The 21777-nt window shown below is 53.2% G+C and overlaps 1 protein-coding gene across 3 annotated transcripts in view; it reads left to right on the top strand.

Annotated features, from left to right (window-relative positions):
- KCNIP3 (potassium voltage-gated channel interacting protein 3) overlaps positions 1–14198 on the top strand; it is a 76542-nt gene extending 62344 nt beyond the window's left edge. For all 3 annotated transcript variants that reach the window (XM_045519586.2, XM_010959014.3, XM_074354498.1), the window contains 7 exons: positions 4102–4226; positions 4711–4780; positions 5056–5126; positions 9856–9963; positions 10644–10748; positions 11450–11512; positions 12095–14198. In XM_045519586.2, coding sequence (XP_045375542.1) covers positions 4102–4226; positions 4711–4780; positions 5056–5126; positions 9856–9963; positions 10644–10748; positions 11450–11512; positions 12095–12142 — 590 coding nt within the window. In that variant the 3' untranslated portion in view covers positions 12143–14198. The remainder of the gene's footprint in view (positions 1–4101; positions 4227–4710; positions 4781–5055; positions 5127–9855; positions 9964–10643; positions 10749–11449; positions 11513–12094) is intronic.
- Positions 14199–21777: the final 7579 nt, after the last annotated feature.

The following is a 21777-nucleotide window of genomic DNA, read 5'->3' as shown; positions in this document are numbered from 1 at the left end:
TTTGTTTTTCCAGCTGTATTGAGATAATTAACCCTTTGTGTAAGTTTATGAAATGATCAGCACAATAAGGTGAGTTGAAATATCCATCAACTCACATAATTACCATCTTTTTGTTACTGTGGTGAGGTGAGAACGTTTAAGATCTCCTCCCACAGCAACTTTCCCGTGTACAGTACGTACTGCTAAGGGTCATCTCCACGCTGTACGTTAGGTCCCCAGAATGTATTCTTCTTACAGCTGTAAGTTTGTACCCTTTGACCAACCTCTCCCCATCTCCCCCACCTCCCCAACCCCTGGCAACCACCAGTCTACTCTTCTGTTTCTATGAGTTTGGCTTTTATTTAGATTCCACATATACATGAGATCATACTGTGTTTGTCTTCCTGTGTCTGACTTACCTCACTTAGCATAATACCCTCAGGGTTTACCCGCATTGTCATTTTCATTCTTGTATTGCCCTGTGTGATTTAGGAATCCAGATGACTGTCTTGATCACTGGATTAGTGGTATGGAGATCACTGGTGATCTTTGAAAGGCCATTTGTATGGAGTAGCAGGGCACATGCCCCAGGGGAGCGAGCTCAAGGGAGAATAAGAGGAGAGGAAGTAGAGAGAGTGAATTTAAGGAGAGAGAAAGAGAACAGCTTAAGGGGAAGTAGGGCTAAGACAGTTTTGTTTTCTTGGTTTTCATTTTTCAATGAAAGAAATAGCTGCTGGTTTGGAATTTTTCTCTTATTTTATTTTTTGGCCCCCAGGGGCTGAGGAGTAAATTAGTTGTTTATTAACTTCATGAGATGTTGTCAATCTTGACCTATCATTGAGACTCTATATGGTTTTATTAAGATCTTTTTCTCTTTGTTTTCAGCTTGGGTAATTTCTATTGAATTGTCTTTAAGGTCACAGACTTCTTTTTCTGTAATGTCTAAACTAATCTTACATTCATCATGTGAATTTTTTATTTTAGATATTGAGGTTTTTTTTTTTTCAGGTTTAGAAGTTCCATTTGGTTCTTTTCTAATGCTTTTCCTTCTCTGCTGAGAATCCCATTTCTTCTCTTTTCTTTCCCTTTATGCTTTCAACAAATTGGTAGTAATTGTTTTAAAGTTTAAAAAAAATAATTCTAATAATAAAAGACAAATAATTCTGCTGACTGCTTTATGTCTTGATTATGGGTCATATTATCCTCCTTCTCATGGCTTTTCATTCTTTATTATACGGTGGAAATTGTGGGTGCTATGTGGTAGGGAATCTGGACTGTATTATCTTAATATAAGGCCATCGGATTTTAGTTTGGCATGCAGTTACATTACTGGCAGATCCCTTGATCTGGACAGACTTTATTTTAAACTTTGTTAGACTGGGTTTGTTTTGATTTTGGCTTTAGCACTAGAGCATGGCCCTTAGCCCAGGGCATGGTCCTTTCTCCTAAAGCTTGGCCTTTCTGGGGTTTCAGCTGAGTGCCTGGGGTGCTTAGGGAGGTAGCCATCCTAGCTGGGCCAGAACTCCAACTTTTTTCATCATTGCATGAAGTCTGATACATCTTTTCAGCTCTCTGCCCTACTAGCCCCAACAACTGCGCACAGCTGGTCCTTACAGAGTCTCATTCAGAGCACGCGTGGCCCAGCCCTCGGCCAAGACCCCAAGGGAAACCCCCACACAGGCTTCCAGGGTCACCCCTCTGTGCAGCTCCCTCCTCTCCAGGACCCTGCTCTGCAAATCTGTCTCAGCAGCCCCAAACTCTGATCTCCACCTCGTCAGCACTTCGCCATGTCGGGGGCCAGAGTGTGTCCCCAGCCAGTATCCAGGGTGAATGTGGAGCTCACTTGATGTATTTCCCTTCTTCCAAAGATTGTAGTCTTGTGCTGTAGCCCAAAGTCTGCAGACCCTTGTCCCACATAGTTCTTCCAGTTTTCAAGTTGTTTGTGGTGAGGAGATAAGGCTGACACTCACCACCCTGTCATGACCAAAGGCAAAAGTCTAAGCAGAATTTTTTTTTAACTGACGTACGACTGACATACAACACAATGCACAGATGTTGAGTGTTCAGTTCAGTGAGTTTTGACAATTGTGTATACTCTTTTAACCACCACCGGCTCTACTGCTTTCTATTGCCCTGGATTAGTGTTGCCCATCCTGTAATTTCATATAAATGGAATCCTATAGTATGAACTCTTTTATGTCTGACTTTTTAAAAATTTAATGGAGGTACTGGGGATGGAACCCAGGATCTCGTGCATGCTAAGCATGTGCTCCATCACTGAGCTACACCCTCCCCTACTCTTTTATTTTAAATTTTTCTGTGTCTTTGCATTAAGAATATCATTTTTGTAACCAGCGTATAGTTGGGTCCTGCTTTTATATTCAGTCTAAAATGTCTGCCTCTTAACTGAAGTAAGTACCTTATTTTTAATACTCATCTATGCTGCTGTGTGCCTCTGTAATCCTCTGCACAGTTCTCCCTGGTGGGCATCCCCCGTATCGTGCCTGCCCGTCCTGCCTGTGAAGGACCCCTGGAAGCTTCCAACTTCCAACTGTTGTCAGGTCCCTTAGCTGGGTAAGATTCTATCTGAGATGTTTACTCAGAGCAGAATTGCTAGCTTGCAAGATTTGCTTATAGTTAATTTGATTAAGGGTTGCCAGATTTAACAGTATGTCTGTATAAGATGGGGACGATCCAGAAGGATGGGAAGAAAGATGATGAAGAAATAGTGGGGAGAATTGCTGGAGCCACATCCTTGAGTAGGTGAGAGGGCTTGGGACCCACTGAGCAAGTGGAGGTGTTTGCCTTAGGCCAAAACAGGGACAGTTGATCCCAGAGGAGGAGGATGTCTGGTCCAGATGCAGGTGGGTGAGTAGGTGTGATGTTGGGAGCTTGGGAAATTTTTCTTTTGTGGCTTCTGTGTTCTCAGTGAAGTAGGAAGTAACTTGAGATGAGGATGGGGGAGGAGGTACTAGGAATTTAGAGAAGGGAGATAGGAAATAGCTGTTATGTGGAATGGGTGCATGCATGGACAAAGGTGATACAACCTGATTGCTGGACAGTTTGCAGGGAGCTCTTGAGGTTAGTGAGAGCAGGCAGTGCTCACGGTCAAGGCCCAGGTGCCGAGCAGGCCCAGCACAGGGCTCAGCAGGCTCGGGGCGGCTGTGCAAGGCTCTGCAGGGACACAGTGCGCCGTGCAGGGAGGCCGCCCCGCAGGGCTCCCCTGCCCTGGGAGCAAGCACACAGCTGTGCAGATAACCATGGACTCACAGTTCTGAGGGGCACGAGGGCAGCCAGGGTGATGACAATGCAGTGGGGATGGTGCTGCCCATCTCAGTGGGAATTTCTGTAACGTGAGGCTGCTGCTCAGCAAGGGTAGGACTCCACGCTGTTTGCCTAGAGCTTTATTTGACGTTGTAAAGTTGATGTGTGCCGTACCAAAGTAAGTTAGGAAAATGTAGACCATAAGCAAAAAAGTAAAGATCATCTGAAACTTCCCCCACCTCTGAAAAGTTAGCCATGATTAGTCAACATTTTGATGAAATGTTATGAAAGAAAAGACCTGGCCGTGCCCTCCAGGCCCTTGACCTCCTATTCAGATGTGAATAAAGCCCCCATACCAAATGTAGCCGCAGCGGCATGTTAGGCTGGATGGGCCAAGAGGGAGTGCCTTCTCCATTCCTGAGAGAAATCAGGGAGGGCTGCATGGAGGAGTGGTCCGGGAATTAGGTCTTGAAGGTTGAGGGTCCCCTGTGCCTGTCTTCTGTCTTTTTTCCCTTCCACCTCTTCTTGTTCAGTGTTTCCCCAGGACAAGACCAGCTCCCAACCCTCACCCCCATCTGTGTGGCTGAGAGGGTGGTCACACAGGGTGGTGAGGCAAATAGGGAGGTCTCTGTGTAAGGAACCAGGCAGCAGAGAGGCCCTGAGGCACAATGGCTGAGTGTGCTGTTCCACTAGAGCCCGTGCATTTGTACAGTGCACAGCCTGTGCAGCCATACATGGTAGTCATGCAAGGAGAGTCTCTCCACCCCCTACTTCTGCCCATGGCCGAGCACCCACACTGGAGTGAGATGGGGGAGCCCGGGCACATGTTCCATTTCCTGGGTCTGTGTCTTCCTCCAGACAGCAGCGACAGTGAGCTGGAGCTGTCCGCAGTACGCCACCAGCCGGAGAGGCTGGACCAGCTGCAGGCACAGACCAAGTTCACCAAGAAGGAGCTGCAGTCCCTCTACAGGGGCTTCAAGAACGTGAGTGCTCCCCATTCCCCTGGGAGAGGCCCCGATCTGCCGGCCCTCCTGTCCCTGGCTCCAGGAAGGAGGGACTTTGGTGTAGGCAGACCTTCTGGAAAATTTCCAGGGCACAGTAAATATCCCAGGGGCAGTAAATATTTATGGGGCTGAAGTTTTGTGGGAGAGCTGTCTGAGGGGTGGGCCAGGTCCCAGAATCAGTGTTCAGAAGGCACCATGCTCCTTTCTGTGTGTCTCTATGCTGGGAGGAGCATGTGGACGGATGAACTTGGTATGAGGCCACCTGCTACCATCATTTCCACCCCTGTCTGCCCCTCCTGCCATGCCCACCCAACCAGGATTTCCCCAGCCTGGGGCTCAGTGGAGCCAGTGGTGCCTCGGCAGCAGGTGTCCCCCAGAGGGCTGAGAGGGGCCCGGCCCTGTGGAGTCTGGGTGTGGTGCTGGGGTGGCTGAGGTCGCTGAGAGGGGTGCCTTCCTGCTGCAGGAGTGCCCCACGGGCCTGGTGGATGAAGATACGTTCAAACTCATTTACTCACAGTTCTTTCCTCAGGGAGGTGAGTCGGAGGCTGTCCCTCCCCCCCACCCCATTTCTCCCCAAAGTTCCTGCTTCCCTGGGGCAGCCCTGCAGAGGGTGGGCATCCCTTTTATGGGAGGGGACCCTCACCCCCCCATCCTCCCCACCACCCCTTGCCTGATGCTGCCTCTGTCCAGTAGGAAGTGGGGAATCCAGCCCAGGATGCAGCTGGGATGTCCAGTGGGGCTGCTTGGGGTTGGAGCTCAGGCGCCAGGCAGCCCCAACCCTCCCAGCCCGCACCCTTGGTCTCCCCAGATGCCACCACCTACGCGCACTTCCTCTTCAACGCCTTCGACGCAGATGGGAATGGGGCCATCCACTTTGAGGTAGGTCCCTGTTGACCCCTCCCATGTCCCCTGGTCCTGCAACTTGTGGGGGTGGGGTGAGGGGCATCTCTCGGCCCTGGTGCCACCCTCTCAGGGCCATCCAGAGGCTCAGACATGACCCTGGGTTAAATGGTCCAGCGTGTCACCCAGGGAACAAGACGAGTGGACTGTGCTTGGCTGGCCCTGGGCCTGACTGAAATCACCGAACTTTGGTTTTGCTGTCTGGCCACCCTATTCTCAGCCTTTCCTTCCATTCCAGCCCCGCCAAGCCAAGGGAGCTATTCAGGCACATTGAGGCTGGTAGTGACCCAGCGTGAATTTGCATTTGAGAAGGAGGCAAGGTTTAACGACAGGTCTGTGCTGATGGGATCTGGGCAGCCCGCCCCGGAACTTACCCCCTTGCCAGAACACAGGCAGAGCAGCCCGGCCTGCGCAGCCTGCCAGGTCCTCCCAGCGGGCACTGTGAGCCAGCCTGGTGCTCCCCGCTGTCGGGAAAGAGAAGCCTGGCCCCACCTCCACCGACACCAGGGCCTCGTCTGGGCTCCACCGAGGGCCAGCCACATGGGATCGTTTGAGAGAGGCCCCAGCTGTGGAGCCCAGGCCCCTAAAAATAGCTGCAGGCGAAAAGCTGAAACCTCTTCGGAGAGGAAAACCTTGCTCATAGCCGGGCTTGATCGATAACCGCCCAGCTTGGCTTCCAAGGCCAAGGGCGGCTGACAGGAAATCGGCAGAGGTGGCAGCCAGCTCAGAAAGCCCCTGCCTGGACCCGCCGGGGTAATAATAACTCACGATGCTGTGAGATGCTTAACTTCTTGTGCCTCCAGCCAGCCCAGCTCACTGACACCTGGGCCTGGGGCTCGGGGGGAGCAGCCCAAGGCCACCTCGCTCTGGGACCACCGGGTCCCCGCCCTCCCCGGGCCACATTCTTAGGGCTAGTGTGTGTGTGAGTATGTAAACCTACCGTGTTTTTAGCTTTTTTATTTTCAGTAATGCCAGTCAGTACGAAGGAGTAAACAGGGAAAATCCATCGTCCTCCCCTGGTCTCACCCCTGTGGCCAGTTCCTTGGGTGTCCTTTAAGAGGCACCTGAGGCCTCTGTGAGTGAGAAGCAGTTGTGTGATGGGCCCAGCCAGGGCTCTGATGGTGGTGTCTGTTGTTCAGAAACCAGATGGTCAATCGGCTTAGCAGGGCCCTTCCCTGCACAGTGGCAGGTGTCAGATGGTCTCTGTCACTCTCCTGTGGTCATCGCTCTCACTCCCCAAGGGAGGGTCTGGTGGCCCCTTTAAGGTGGTCAGCAGAGGGTTTGCAGGGGGAGGTGCTGTCGCCTCTCTGCCAGGCGCCTTCCCAGGGGCTGTGAATCTCTTACAGGATCTCAGGCCTTCAGCTCTCCTTGATATCAGTGCTCCTCTCTGGGAAGACTTACAAGAAGGGAGGAGGGCATGTATCTCCCAGGAAGGATGGGGGTGTTGGGGAGACACTCAGCCCTCCCCACTGCCTCAGACCGAACCTCTCAGCCTGCCCTAAAAGCAGAGTCAGGTCACCTTATTGATACTTACAATGATCGCCCTCCTTTCTGTATATCCTTGAGATAAGACATGTATTAATTAGAGTTTATTGATATGGTGAAACGTTGTAACTTCCCTGCCTGCACCTAGAAGAGTAAATGGCAAACCGAGCAAACCTCCGCGCTGCTGGCTGCCCTCTCCTCCTACAGTGACTCGCCCCCTGTGCCCCTGGCCAAGCTGGTGACCTCAGGACCCAAGCGAGGGCCTGCAGCTCCGGATCTAATCACACTTGCCACCCCCCACAACCTCCTGCTCTGCACTCTACGGGGCGCCCCTCATGTACACTCTGGGGTGTCCCAGCCAGTGCCACTGTGTCCCTGGGGAGCCCCGCATCCTCCCTGGGCCTTGCCTTAGGGACAGTGCAGAGCAGGGCTGTGGGCATGATGGGTTTCATACCCCCCGGCAGTGAGCGCAAGGAGCTCCAACTAGCAACGGTCCCACATGAAACTGCCGTGTGCGCCTGGAAATTTAAAGCCAGCGAGTGGCTGGATATTTAGAAACAGCAAGCACCCAGACATGGGCTGGCTGGACTTGGGGTCACCTGTGAGTTATTGAGGACGGGCCAGTGGCCTCGCGGGGACATTCCCACCCACCTCTCCTAGCACCGTCACTACTATGCTACACACACATGCTAAAGGACACTGAGTAGGGACATTCCTCCATTGTGGCTGACCACGAGGGCTTCTATGCAGCATCTGAGAAGGCTGGATGGGAGGACAGTGATGCCAGGTCCCTCCCATGCCCACACAGGAAGGGTGTTTGGGACCCACCATTCCCTGCTGTGCCGAGTCGGAGCCTGCATCTTTTCTTCCCCCTGGGAAAGCCCAAATCAGACCCCAGGGAAGAGGGCATGACGTGACTTCAAGGATGCTCTGACTCTCCACTATCTCTATAAATCATACGCGAGCCGCAGTGGTTAGCACTCCCCAGATGCAGGCACGTAAGAACTATCACACTGTTTCTCCTTCTGTGTGTCTTCATCTTCTTTACTTATAAAGACACACACACAATTTTAAGGCTCCAGGAGACTTACAGGGTGTGCTTTGGGAAAACAGAGTTACCAGCCCCCAGACACGCCCGAGGAAGCAACCACATCCTTGTTTTAGCCGATTGTCACTGTTTTTCTCCTTGTCACCTAATAGCATCCATTTATTGCTCCTTCTCGATGGCCCAGTTTTAGATGCTGCCTGTTGTCTCTCTGCGTGGGTGCCGGGAGTTGAGTGTCCCGCGCACACACACACTTTTCCCATCCCCTGGCTTTCCAGAACTAAAGGATTCAGATTAGATAAGCACTCTCGGTTTACTATCATGATGTGAATTTGATCCCCAGCTGAGCCTGGTAGGGAACTATGATTACGTTTCCATTTCCTGCACATGTTTTTGTTTTGCCTGCGGTGAACAGTGGTCCTGAGTTGTCATCTGCCTGCAGTCTGTGGCCTCATCGTTAATTCAGCCCCGGCGCTTCTCCAGTCGTGTGAACGGGCATCTCCCTAAGGACGCCTCTCCAGCCTCCGACCGGCTCCATCATCCATCAGAACTGCGTGCCCTCTGGGGACCTCTTCTCCTCTCTCCTGGGTTGGGTCTCCTGGTCCTGTAGGCCTTCATCTTCTTCTTCCTTGCTTTACTCTCTCTTTTCAGGAGTACGTCTTCCTGGAGTTTCCTAGGAATGAGTACATGGGGTAACTTCTGGGTCTTCAGATGCCTGGGAGTGCCTTCGTTCTGTCCTCACTCTTGCTTGATCTGTCGTGTGGACCAGAGCTACGGTGGGAAGCTGTTCTCCTTCAGAGCGTTGGCCGCATCGCTCCACTGGCCTCTTGCCCCCAGTGTTGCCATCAAAAGGCAAAGCCTCCTGATTCCCGACCCTGTGTCCAGAACCTGATTTTTTTTTTCTGTTTGGTTTTGCTTTTCTCTTTGGGAGCTTGTAGGATCCTGTCTTTGCAGCCAATTTTCTGAACTGTCATCATGATAATGTGCCTGCAGTCCACACTGCAGGCTATCTCCACGCATTGTTAGGCCTTATGGGACCGGGGTACTCACAGCCTTCTGTTCCAGGAAAGTCTTCATTCCCTCTTGGACACGCGCCCCTCCCTGCCCTCTGGCTCTTCCTGAAACTCCTGCTGGCCAACAGCTGGTCCTTCTTGGGTGGACCTCTCGTTACCCGCTTTTGTCTCCTATTTTCCAGCTCTGCCTTCTCGCACTATTTGATGGAAGATTCTACGTGCTTTTCCAACCCTTCTGAGTCTGTTATTTTGCTTTCTTATTTTTCATTCCCAGGAGCGCTGTCTTGTACCCAATTATTCCTTTTTTATTGCATCCAATTCTTAGTGTGGGGGGTGCCAGATTTCTACCCTCTGAATTGAAGAGTTTTGGTTAAGTTTTTTTTTTTCCCCTCCTGGAATAATTTTTGTTTCTTCCAAAACAGCTTTTCTCTCTTTCCCTTAATCTTTCTCTGATACAGGCTTCCTCTGATCCAGAAAATCTAAAATTTGAGTGGGGACCAAGCCCCTTGATGCTTTGGTCCTGTCCCTCCACCGTCTGCCACCCTCCACCCCCACTTCCAGACCCCCTTCTCTTCTCTTCTGTCAGAGCAGCCTGGGGGGACCCCATGGGGCAGGGAGGGCTTACCCTACAAACCTCCCACCAACTGTTACAACAGTTGAGGTTTTCACACAGAAGCCATTTGACCATTCACGTCTTGTCACATGAGTGATAAACTATCTGTCACACCTCAGAGGGGATTACACCCAGGTACGGCGTGACTCCAGAGCTGAGCACTGTTAGTTTTTAAGCTATAACTTTTCAGGCACCTTGACATGTAGACACTTGATAAACTGAAAATAGAGCGCCCCTTCAATAAAAGAGCAGCCCCGGGCTCCTCTGTCAGCGGCAACACACGTGGGTCTAAGACAGCATTATGTCTGAATGTCTTTGAGCAGATCAGTACCAGCCACCATGCCATCCCCGCCACACACACACGCTCGCACACGCACAGACATGCAGACACACCGCAGACTCACGCAACATCGACCTGGCAGACACCATCCGCCCACTGTGATGGAGGTGCCTCCCCTGTACAGGTGTGAATTTCAGTGGAAGCCACACAGCGAACTGGAAATAGACTCTGGGCGCCGGATTGTCACTCCTCCCCCTCCTCTTTTTCCACAGGACTTTGTGGTCGGCCTCTCCATCCTCCTGCGAGGAACAGTCCACGAGAAACTCAAGTGGGCCTTTAACCTCTACGACATTAACAAGGATGGTTACATCACCAAAGAGGTAGAGGGTTGGCCGGCGCCTGTCTGCCCCCCACCACCTCTCTCCTCCCCTCTCCTGCTGCCCTGGCTCCCTGCCTCCCCTCCCCATCCAGAGATGCCTGGAGGGGCAGCCGGCCAGGGGGCTCTCCTCCTCTCCTGGGCTCTCAGACCTACATTCCTGGGTGCGGGGGGCCTGGAATTTGTGTGCTCCTCGCCACATGTCTCTGTCCCATCCAACCAGTGTCCCTGCTCATCCTTCCTCACGGGGAGGTCCTTGGGGAGACACCAGTGGAGAAGCTGAGGGCAGGGGTTGTGGAGCTGGTCTTGGCTCCCACCAATTACGGGTGAGCAGTGTGGTCCCTTAAGGCAGGGTGAAACGGGGGTGTGGGGCACTCACCCACGGGCCCAGTCTGATTTTGTTTGGCCCAAACACTTTGGTACATGAAATGGTTGCTACTGTTTCCAATTCTGGAGATTGCGCATAAGAATCTATCTCCAGCTTCTTGGAGAGTCAGAAGCTTAGCTGGGCAGACTGGATGGGGGAGAGCTTGTCTCTTTCCAGCTCACACAGCCCCACTTGCTTACCCACCACTGCCCTGGAGGTGCCCCCCTTTAATGCCACCCCCGCCCCTCAGACCTTCAGTCCCCACCACCCCACCTCTTTGCAGCCAGGCTCATGCCAGCCCCTCTGGCCCCCTGCAGGAGATGCTGGCCATCATAAAGTCCATCTATGACATGATGGGCCGCCACACCTACCCCATCCTGCGGGAGGACGCGCCCCTGGAGCACGTGGAGAGGTTCTTCCGGGTGAGCGCTGCAGCCCGGCTGCACAGGGAAGGGGCTGCTGCCCTTCGGGCAGCCCTGGGCCTGCCATTCCCCTCTGAGCCTCCCCCTCCCACAAGGAGACTCACCTTGCTGGTGGTCAGGATCCTGAGAAGCCATTCACAACCATCCCCACTGCCCAGTCTGTGAACCACATCTCAGAGCAGGTGGGGGTGCCTGGATTCCGAGGCAGCTGACACCCTGGGCCAGTGTTCCGGTGCCTTCCGAGAGCTCTCCCAGTCCTACGAGGGACCTCCCTGCGAGAGGAGTGGGTTGGGGTGACTGCTCTGTGTCCATGGGGACTGACAGGGCTGAAGCCTCCTCCTCCCACTTGCTGGGGGCCCTGTAGACATGCGGCCACCTGTGCCTCAGCCGCTCCACCTGCCAGGCTGCCCGTCAGGGAGGTGCAGGGGTCCAACGAGCGGGGATGCGTTCTGGGGGGCGTGAGCCCAGGAAAGCTGCCGGGAAGTGGCTGCAGGTCAGGGGCCGACTAGGGAGATGCCAGAGAGGTAGACTGTGCGGTGGGGGTGGCTGAGGAGGGCACTTTACGCGGCCTGGATCCAGGGCAGGGGACAGGCTGGGACGGAGGGAGCCCACCCACCCACTCAATGCCATGTCCTCAAGCCGGGGGCAGGGGCCGGCCCTGGTGGGCCACAGCCTTACTGAAGGCATGGCTTGGGTTGCAGAAAATGGACCGGAATCAGGACGGGGTGGTGACCATTGATGAGTTCCTGGAAACCTGTCAGAAGGTAGGCAACATCAGGGCTTGAAGACACCTCATGTCCTGCCCCTGCCTGTCCCCTCCTCACCTCCAGTCTCCACTTGCCCCCTTTCACCTGAGCCCACCCCCCAACCCGCTCCTGCCAGCCCCCCGCCCAGCCCAGCCCAGCGCGCTGTCCCTCAGTGCCTCGCATCAGTGGGGAGACCTGGGGCCCTCGGGACGGGGTCACGCAGTGAGAAGGAGGCTGGAGCACCCCCCAGCCTTGCTGCTGACCCTCCTCTGCAGAGCGCCCTTCAGGGGGCAGGATATGGGCCTCGGTCACCTGCCTCAGTCCCCGAGCGGCCCCTTGGTTGCTCCCGACCTCCATCCAAGTGCGCAGCCAGTCGGGGTGGGGGGTTTGTCCATCAGTGAGTTAGCAGCTCCCGGACGGGCCAGCAGTCCGGCCGTGGGGCTGGAGACAGGCTGTGCCTGACCAGCTCCCCCTTCGCCCGGAGGGACTGGCCAGTGACTGGGGGGCTCCAAGTCCCTGACGAGACTCTGCTCAGGGCGAGGTCGGATTCAGGCACTGCCCACCAGGGCTGACCAGGCCTCTCGTCCTCTCTCCTCGCAGGACAAGGACATCATGAGCTCCATGCAGCTATTCGAGAACGTCATCTAGGGCACGTGTTGTTGGGGAGGGCGAGGGGAGGGGTCCCTGAGTGGCTGTTGCCACCTCTGCCCCATAGAAACCTCAATCCTGCCAGGAGCCACCTCCATGAGAAACTTTTTTCTAATATATTTGCAAAAAGTGAATAGTTTGCTCCAGACAGACACACACACACACACACACACACACACACACACACACACACACACTCTCAAACACCCTTCCTCTGGGCTGGCAGGTTGGGGGGCAGAGGTGAGGGAGGGGCTGGGTCCAGGTGGTGAGAGCCACACACCCCAGCCAGCCCCCTCCCAGGCCAGTGGGTGAGGCCGCCTCTGGGCGGGCAGCTGAAACGGCAGTGTCTTCAGGCCGCTGGCCTCTGAGTGTTGCCTCCCCTACAGAGGAGGTTCCAGTCTCCAAAGCAAAGGCCCCTCCCATCTGCAAGCCTTTCCCACCACATTGGGCTGTTTTGGGGCTGCTCCGGCCTTCCTGTCCCCCCCAGCCACTCCCCGCCCACTGACTACAGTTCCAGAATGGCCCTCACCTTAGGACCCCAGAAGGGCAGCTGGGGGTCGGGGGAGTTCAGCCCAGGAAAGACGTGGTGATTAGACAAGCCCGCTGCTTCCTGGAAGCGCTGCCCTGGGTCCCAGGACGCCTGCCAGCCCACTGAGCTGGTGAGCCCCGCTGCTGCGGGGCCAGTGGGCTCCCGTCTCCTCCATCCCCAGAAGAGGGCCCTTCAGGCAGGGGACTGGGTTTCTTGGTGGACAACCTGAGGGGAACTCTCTGCCAACTTCACTGGGACCGGAGGAGCCTTCCCTTGCTAGGGCTGGCTCGGTGGGGTGCAGCGGGTAGGGCTGCCCACACCCCCTCAAGCATCCATACCTTCCTAGGTCCTGAAAAGAGGTCACACAACTCAGGGCCCACAGCCAGGGAGTGTGGGGGGCAGAGCAGGCCTGGGAAGGGGCTTCTCCCTCCCTCTTTGCTGTGGGCCCATCTCCCTCTGCCCAGCAGCTTGGATGAGCCCCACTCTTCCCGGTTAGGGTCTGGAAGCCATGTGGCCACCCCTCCACGCAGGCTCACCCCAACCCCATACAAAAAGCACAAGGGCCCCACCAGCTCAGGCTGCAGCCCCCGGGGGATTCCTAGGACACTGCTTCTCAAGGCAAGGCCCTCCTGGCGGGCTGAGGCCTGGGTCCTACCAACCCCCATCTGGTGGCCCTGGGGAAGAAGCATGGGGGTCGGTTCTGTGCCTCAGAGTCGTGGGGGCTCAAAGCCCATCCCCCCCCAATCCCTGGCCCAGCCCATCTCACTAACATTCAAAAGCACAAACCCCGGGGATTCTGCTTGGCTGGGTTCTGCTCTGGGGATGGAGGCTGATGTCAGCTTGAAGCCAGCGCCAACAGTGAGGGCCGAGGGGCCTGCGGCTGGATGGCAGGTCTACAGAAACCTTCTGCAGAGAGAGAGAGGGGCTGTCCCACCGCCAGGCCGCCTGAGATGGAACCCCTGTCCCCGGCAGCACAGGCCCTTCCGAGGAACATTCCCAAACCATACATTCCATCGGCCGCCGCCCCACCTCTGCTCAGGCCTGGCCCAAGGGTGAGCAGGGCCCTCAGAGGAAGAGGGGGGTGGCAGAGGCCATGGAGATTAGCCTGGCTCGGCCGCGGTGGGGACCTCTTGGCACCCACACACAGGTGGGCCTGCCCCTTGGAGTTGCACTGACACCCATGTCCAGTCTGACTGGGGGCTCCCTCTCCCCTCCTCCAGGAGGGCATCAGCTTTCCCTGGCTCAGGGATCTTCTCCCCCCTCCCAGCTGGTGTGGCTTTGCTTCTAAGGGGCCAAGGTCAAAGGAGAGAGGGTCACCATCATGGCCCTGCCCTCCTTGGCCTTGGGCCAGACTGGCTGTACGTCCAACAAGGAGGGGTCTGTCTCCCGCGCTGGGACACGGACTGGCCGCATGTCTGCATGGCAGAAGTGTCTCCCTTGGGTGCGGCCTGGGAGGGTGGTTTCTATTCTCAGCGCCCACCAATATTCGGTCCTGTATATTTTAATAAAATAAACTTGACAAAAGGAGGGGGACTCTTGTTGGCTTTGTCCCGACTCTGGTTTTCCAGCCCCTCCCATCCCCGCTGCTATTAACCGTGGCTGCTGCCCAGTGCTGTGCTGGTAACTGTCTAACATTCCCCGAATTGTAGCATTTGCCAATTTTCAGATGCGTGGTTCCCATGGTTGGGAAGCCTTTGTGAGATGCGCCAGCCCGGCAGCCTCTGAACAGATCTGCAAGGTAGGGGGACTCCTCGAGGTGCCATTTGTGTTTCATTCCCAGATCATTTTTCTCTGCCAGTTCCAGGAAGTCATTTCTGTGTTTCCCCTTGGCTGGAGGGTGAAGGTCACAGGGCAGAAGCAGAATTTGCCTGAAGACATCTTCTCTTCCTGCCCACACACCCCACCCACCTGCCACCCTTCACTGCGCGGCCACGCTGACCTGCCTGGGGCCTGGAGCAAGCGCTGAGCGTCACGGGGGCCTGGCTTGACTCCTCCCCTCTCACAACCTATGGAGGAGGCCCCTTGTTACCTTTTTAGCAGGGGTTTGGGAAAAGTGAGGGCCAGAAACATTGGGTAAGGCAACTGTACCCTTCCCCACCCTGCTCTGCTGCACAGCTTTCCAGAGCAAAGTCTACGATTTAGAAGGTCCGTGGTTCCTCTTCCTTCTTCACCTGAGGTTCTATTGGTTCTAGGTGCTGTGCTCCTCAAAGGCCACCAGGGGGCGACTGCACCACACACCGGCCTCCTCATCAATTTCCTGCCCTTAGGTCCCCGAGGAAGTTACTTGGAAGCAAAGCTACTTATTTCTTTCACGGCCCCAAAGACATTTTCATATTTCTGCCTCATTTTCCACATGGCTTTCCCTCAGAAAACTGCATTTATCAAGTAACAATTCCACAGGCACGCCCAGGGTCCACTGAGCTGGGCGCTGGCAGAGAGGCCACACTGTCAGCTGTATTTTGTTAACTAGGACACACATAACTGTCATCAAACGACACAGCTGTTACCACACAAGGCTGACTTAATTCCAGCCTGAAGCAAATAAAGTGCATGTTTGGTTTCACAGGCCTAGCCTTATCTATTAGGCTTTTGAAAATCCTAAAACGGAAAAAAAAAAAGCTTGAAAACCCCACACACATCCTTCCCAGGCCCCTGTAGGGACCAGAGGGCCAGACAGCAGACAGCCACCTGGGCCGTGGGAGACCCTCTGGGAAGGAGGCGTGTGCAGAGCAGGCTTCAAACAGCTGAGACGTGAGCCTCACAGAACCAAACTGTAAAATCACCACGCCCTCCCCTCTGCACTCCTGAGGACGCACGTCTTGTTGCAATCTCCCGGAACAATCCTGTCTCCGACTCGGCGGCCTGGAGCCCTCACTAATGGCATCAACACTGTTTGCCCTTCCAAGATCCCCGCTACCTCAGAGGCTCCCAAGAGCTGTTTGCTCTCCGAGGGCTTCTAGTCATTGCGTGTCTGCTTTGGGTGGGATTTCTGCCTCCTCCTTCCCCTCAGGCAGTGACACCCCCATGATCCTCCTCCAAGTTCCGAGTGCCCAGGTCCACAAGAAGGGAGGTGTCAGTCTACATTTAGTAAACAGCTTCCACCTACCGGGCGTGGGCGGCAACGTGGGGAGACCACGGTGGACGAGCCACAGTCTTTGCTTTGGGGAAATACAAGTCCGGGGTGGGAGGGCACCCGGAAGGCAAAATGTCCAAGGCAGTGATTCGGGTCATGAGGGACGCTGCAGACTAGGCGACCAAGCTCACCAAGGAGGACTTGGACGTCCCATAGGATTGTGATCAAAGCAAGAGGAAATAGGCGCCAGGTGAGGGGTTGAGGAGGAGGGGCCCTTGCTGATGTAAGTATTTGGGATGTCGGCTTAGAGCCCAAGGCAGCCTGTGTTCCCTCGCCTGTCCCGCCTTCCCTCACAGCTTCCCTCGTGGCCACATTTCAGACAGGACCTGAGTCAGTAAGGCTTTGAGACCTAGTGCGGGGCCCTCCTTGAGCCAGGTTCTGACATCTTGGGCACGGTCTTTTCACTGCCCGAACATCCCAGGCAAGCCCCCAAGGCCACGGATACTGTTGCCAGCCCAAAGCAGGTCCTGGGTCCCCCTCCCAGCCTCTAGCCCACTCACAGGGGTCCTAGCCCTTCGAGTTAGGGGAGCACCGGAGGCCAGCCGGCTCTGGTGTCACGTGCTCAGCTCTAATCACATAGACTTTGTCTGAACCCGCTGGTTGTACTGAGAATGTGCAGGCTGGCTGGCTGCAGAGTGCACTCTGCAGGATTCAGCGATCGGAGAAGAGAGCAGGGTGCAGGCAGGGCCCAGTCTGCACAGGGAATGGTGCCTGTGGTCCGGAAACAGAGCCAGCCAGGCCAAGATGAGGAATCTGGAAGAAACTACCTAGCTCTTGGCCAGAGCTGAGAGGCCAGAGAAGGGGTGGTGTAATGGGAGTGGGCCTCACAGGAAGGCCTCGTGTGGCCCTGGAAGGGTTTCAGGGCCTCCTGAGTGGACATCTGAACCCAGCCCTCTTGTGGGTGGTGGTGACACTGGTCAGAGGACCATCCGACCCATGAACCTCCCCCTGACAGCTGTCCTGACCTCTGAGGGCTGTCAGTCTTAGACCTGGGCTCCCTGCCAACTGCCCTTTTGTTCTGTCTGTTCCTCCAGCAGGAAGGCCCAGCTTCCCTCTAACTCACCTGCCCCAGGCCTACCTGTCTCTGCTCTCACACCTCGACCCAGGCACAGGGCTCCCTGTGTTCAGTTCTCTGCTGGCTTTGAACGCTGTTGAACCCCTGTGGATGCAGGATCTCTGTCGACCCATCCCCCTGTCTGACAGAGCCCCTCCACTCCCCTGGCAGTAAGAGGCCTTCAGAACTTCTCTCTAGCCGACACAGACACCATGGGGGCAATGAGGAAGGTCAGCTGGCTGGACATCAGTCTTCTGCCTCCCCTGCATCCTCCCTTGTCTCCTGCCAGTGCCCCCCAGTCTTGCCTGGGGATCCCTCCTCTACTCTCTGTCCATGCAGTCCAGGGATCCACCCAACCTCCAAGGCCAGGCCCCAGTCAGCTGGTGCATTCCCTATCCCCGGTCAGAGTGGCTGGTTGAGGGGTGGACACCCAACCCAGTTACAGCCAACGAGGCCCAGGGAGGCCTGTGCTGGGAATGCTGGGGAAAGACACTGCTCTCTCACTCTCTGAAGCTGCGGTGTGAGTCCTGGAGCTGTTGCTGCCATTTTGTCACTGTGAGGACCCATGGGGATGAAGCCAGTGCGGAAGATGGCCTGATGGAGGGATGAAGAGAGAACAAACAAGATGAGGGGAGGGAGGGGGCATGTCAGCCCTTGAGTTCAAAATCAGACTGCAACTTAACAAGTCCCCCAATCTCTAGACTCCTCATGAATAGAGTCTTGAGTAGGATCCACCTTCCCCCACCAAAGCCAGTTAGGAATACCAGCTGGGTTTATGTACGTGTTACTGAACCAAACCTGGGTCTGCTCACCCGTGCGCAGTAAAGCCAATCTACCGACACCGGGCTGTGGTGAAGGAAAGTGCAGCATTTATTGTAGGGCGTCATACAATCTGGGACGGCTAGTGCTCAAAAAGCCTGAACTCCCCGAGGTGTTTCAGCAAAGTGTTTTTAAAGGCCAGGTGGGGGAAGGGAGTCCCAGTTTGTGATCACCTTGTGCACAATTCTCTGACTGGTTGATGGGGAGATAACAAGGTGTCACAGGGGTTAACATTATCACTCCTTAGGAGCCAGTAGGTCTGGGGGCTACGTATTGATGATTATCCAGTTAATTTCTTCTTTAGCATCCATGAAACAACTCAGGAAACGTGACTCATATAGTATTACCTGGGTACTTCAGAGGGGAGCTACAGCAGAGAATGTGGGGCACAGGTCTGTCTTGGGAAGGCCCCATAGGGCCTTTCTTGATTACATATGCTTGCAACTACTAAATTACATACTAAAGGAAACCGGATTCTGAAATAGCCAAGAGGGGGTTCTCTTGGCACTCCAAAACAATTTGAGCAGGAGTTAAAGCTGGCAGTCTTCTGAATCTGTGCCTACAGTTTCTAGTGGAAACAAGAGTGGTAAGTGTTTTTCTCTTCTCTAAAATTAGGTTAGCCGGGAAAAATATTTGTAGTGCTAGCTCCTTGGATCCTTTGAAGTGGAGAAACATCTAAATTCCTAAAATTTAGGGAGCTCTCATCTTAAACTATTGTATCTATTTCACTTGATATGCAGATGCTCCCAAAGACTTCCAAGTTCCAAAATAACCTCATGGATAGATTTGTTGTAGAAGGCTAACAAAAGATTAATGATTATCCGGGTCCCCTCTTTCCTCCTTTATTTGAGTACTCGTTGTAGTCACCTTCGGTCTGAACTGCCTTTCCATTCAGAAGACTTTATTGTATATACGTATCTGCATGACTGTGACATTGTGCTGTATGCCAGAAATTGACACATTGTAATTGACTGTACTTCAGGTAAAAAAAAAAAAAAAAAAAAAAAAGACAAAAAACCTCCCCAAAACAGAAGACATTATTGAAGGGTTACCTTTAGAAATGGGACCACCTGAGGCTGTAGGCAAGCTTCTTCAGATCAAAGGCTGAATTGAGAGCCATGGTTAAAGAAATTCTTAAACCCGGGGAGGATCCTCAGAAGTGTTTGTAAGTGGACTACCAAAATGGGAGGCTACCCGCCTGACTAAACTGATCATAGCTGGTATTCGTACCCTGATAGGAGTTTTTTTTTTTTGCAGGGTTTTCATCCCTAAGCTAAATGAGGGAGAGTAAAACATTGCAACATAGGTGAATGGGTGTGCCAGGCCTTTGTTCTCATTGAGGAGGCCACCCAGTCTTCTGAGGAATTCAAAACAGCTATTCTTGTTTTACAAATCCAGTCTTTACAGGACCAGAGGCGTGGCTCCAGAAATAATCCCAAACCCACCAATCCTTGTACCACATTGAGGAAAGAAATTCTATGAGAGAGTGTATGCTTCTAGAAGTTATAAAATATATTCATAAGTACCAATCAGGAAACATTGGTATGGCAAACAGTTCACAATTACTTACTTCTTGGTTTTCGCTAGAGATTAAGGTTTTAAGGTTAAGAATTATAATATATGTAACTAAAGCTACTAAACTAATAAGGGAAACATTTCAGGATGCAAGGAAAATGGGAGGCACGTTTTCGGTGGAAGAGGGTGTAAGGAATGGAAATGCCTTTTGTTCTGAGATGCTGCTCCCAGATTACAATCCTCAGTTTGGCTCAAATAAAAATTTCTATGTTTTTCTTAGATCGACTGATTAACTTTTTTGTTGACAAATAAGTCGGAGTAAGTCAGGTAAAGGGTTGCAGGGTAGGAGGGAGACTGCCCTGCCCCATCAGGCGCTGGGTTGATGGGGCCAGATCCCGGAATCGTGGGTGCACGTGCGGATGGAGTGGAGAGGGTGGCGGCACGGAGCCCGCACATAGTGGGAGAGGTCCTCTGAAGGTTTCGATTTCATCCTGAGAGCAGCAGGAAGCCACTGATGAGAGTACTGTCACATCAGTGTTTTGAAAATCCTCCTCTGGCTGAAACTGGACCCCAGATTGGAGGGGGCAGAGTGGATGCAGAGAACCAGCAAGGAGGCTGATGTGGTCAAACACTGCTGCAGAGCCGGCCCGGATTAGCCTTACATCTCACAGCGATTCTGGTTCTAGGTCTCTCGTGCATGTGCAGACAGTGACTGGGGAAGGAGTCATCTGCCAGTTTCAGAGTTTGTGGCAAATCAAGGTGCCATAATGGAGCCTCTGGGAAGCACCAACAGAAGAATCACCATGTCAGACTCTAGGACTCCACAGCACGTCCATACCTTCTTCTGAGATAACTACTCTCCTTTTGGGAAACAGTTCTGGCTTGCTGTTGGGCTTTGGTAGAAACAGAACACCTGGCCATGGGATATCAGGTAGCTGTACGGCCTGAGCTTTCCAGAGCAATCTGGGTGTTGTTGGATCCCCCTAGTCAAAAGGGTGGACGTGCAGTGGCAACCTGTCATCAAATGCAAACGGCTGAATGGAACAGGCCGAGCTCGGGCAGGTGTGGGAGGTACTACTAAGTTGCAGGAGCAGCTGGCTCAGGTTCCTTTAAACAAATTCCAGTCGCACTGCCTCTCCTTCTAAGGCTCCTCTGACTAAGGCTTCCTGGGATTTTCTTTAGGACTAGTTTACTGAGGATGAAAATACTCAAGCATGGTTTACAGATGGGTCTGCATGATATAATGCTGATACTGCCCAAAAGTTATAAGTTGCAGCAAGACCATCTCATTCAAGGATGACCCTGAAGGTCAGTGGTAAAGAAAAATCCTCCCTGTGCATAGAACTTAGGGCAGTATATTCAATTTTCTAGAGCAGGAGATAACCAGAAGTATGAATCTACTGGTTATTGATTCATGATCAGTTATTAATGGTTTGGCTTCATGCTCAAGGACTTGGATAGAACAGGAATGAAAAATTGGAGAATTAGTCAAGGCTCACCAGAGAATAGAATAAACATAGATAGATAGATAAATAAATTTTAAGGAACTGACTTATGTGATTGTGGAGGATTTGCATGCCCCCCCCCCCAAAATCTAATGGGGTAGACCAGCAGGCTGAAGACTCTGGCAAAAGCTGCAGTTTGAATCAAAAGGCCATCTGCTGGTAAAATTCCTTCTTCCTCAGGGGAGTCAGTCTTTGTTCTAGTAAGGTTTTCAACTGATTAGGTGAGGCCCAACCACATTGGAGAGCAATCCGCTTCACTCAAAGTCCACTGAGTTAAACGTTAATTTTATCCAAAAAAACACTCTCACAGAAACATCCAGAATAATATTTGACCAGATTTCTGGGCACCAGGGCCAAGCAAAGTTAACACATAAAATTAATCATCATAATCATTGACAAGAAAGTCTGGAGAAGTGTGTAGATTGACCTCTCTGACTGGGCACAGACTGTGAAGATACTAATGTACATGGAATGCCCACCAAAAGACATCCTCTGTAGAGGAGACACTTAGTAATCAGGTGGACAGAATGATGTCCTCTACAGATGTCAGCTAGCTCCTCTTCCCAGCCATCCTAGTGCTTGCTCAATGCACCCATGAACAAAGTGACCAGGATGGCGGGAACAGAGCCCATGCATGGCCTCAGCAGTGTGGACTTCCCATCACCAAGGCTGAGCTGGCTAATGCCACTGCTAACTGTCTAATTTTCCAACAGCAGAGACCAAATTGATCCCTGTTATGGTACCATTCCCCCTGGGCACCAGCCAGCCATCTGGCAGCAGGTTGTTTGCATTGGACCTTCTCCATCATGGAAGGGACAGACATTTGCCTTTACAGGACACATATTAGTCATAAAGTTTAATGAAAAATACAGCATTAGGAAAGGTTAATGAAAACCTATAGTAACCAAAAAAGGCAGGATGATTATGGGCTCAAACCTTTGGGGAATAAAATTTTAGGTTACTCCTCTAGGTAAAGAACCCAGCCAGGCAAGGATCTCATTGAGGGCAGGGTAAATACACAGTGTGCAGTGAAAGAAGAAAGCCGTTCATATCAGTTATGGCCTTGTGACCAGTTACAGA

This window comes from Camelus bactrianus, chromosome 28 (assembly GCF_048773025.1).
Source record: "Camelus bactrianus isolate YW-2024 breed Bactrian camel chromosome 28, ASM4877302v1, whole genome shotgun sequence".
Classification (NCBI taxonomy): Eukaryota; Metazoa; Chordata; class Mammalia; order Artiodactyla; family Camelidae; genus Camelus; species Camelus bactrianus.
Note: the sequence above shows the minus strand (reverse complement) of the source record. Positions and strands in the feature narration are given on the sequence as shown.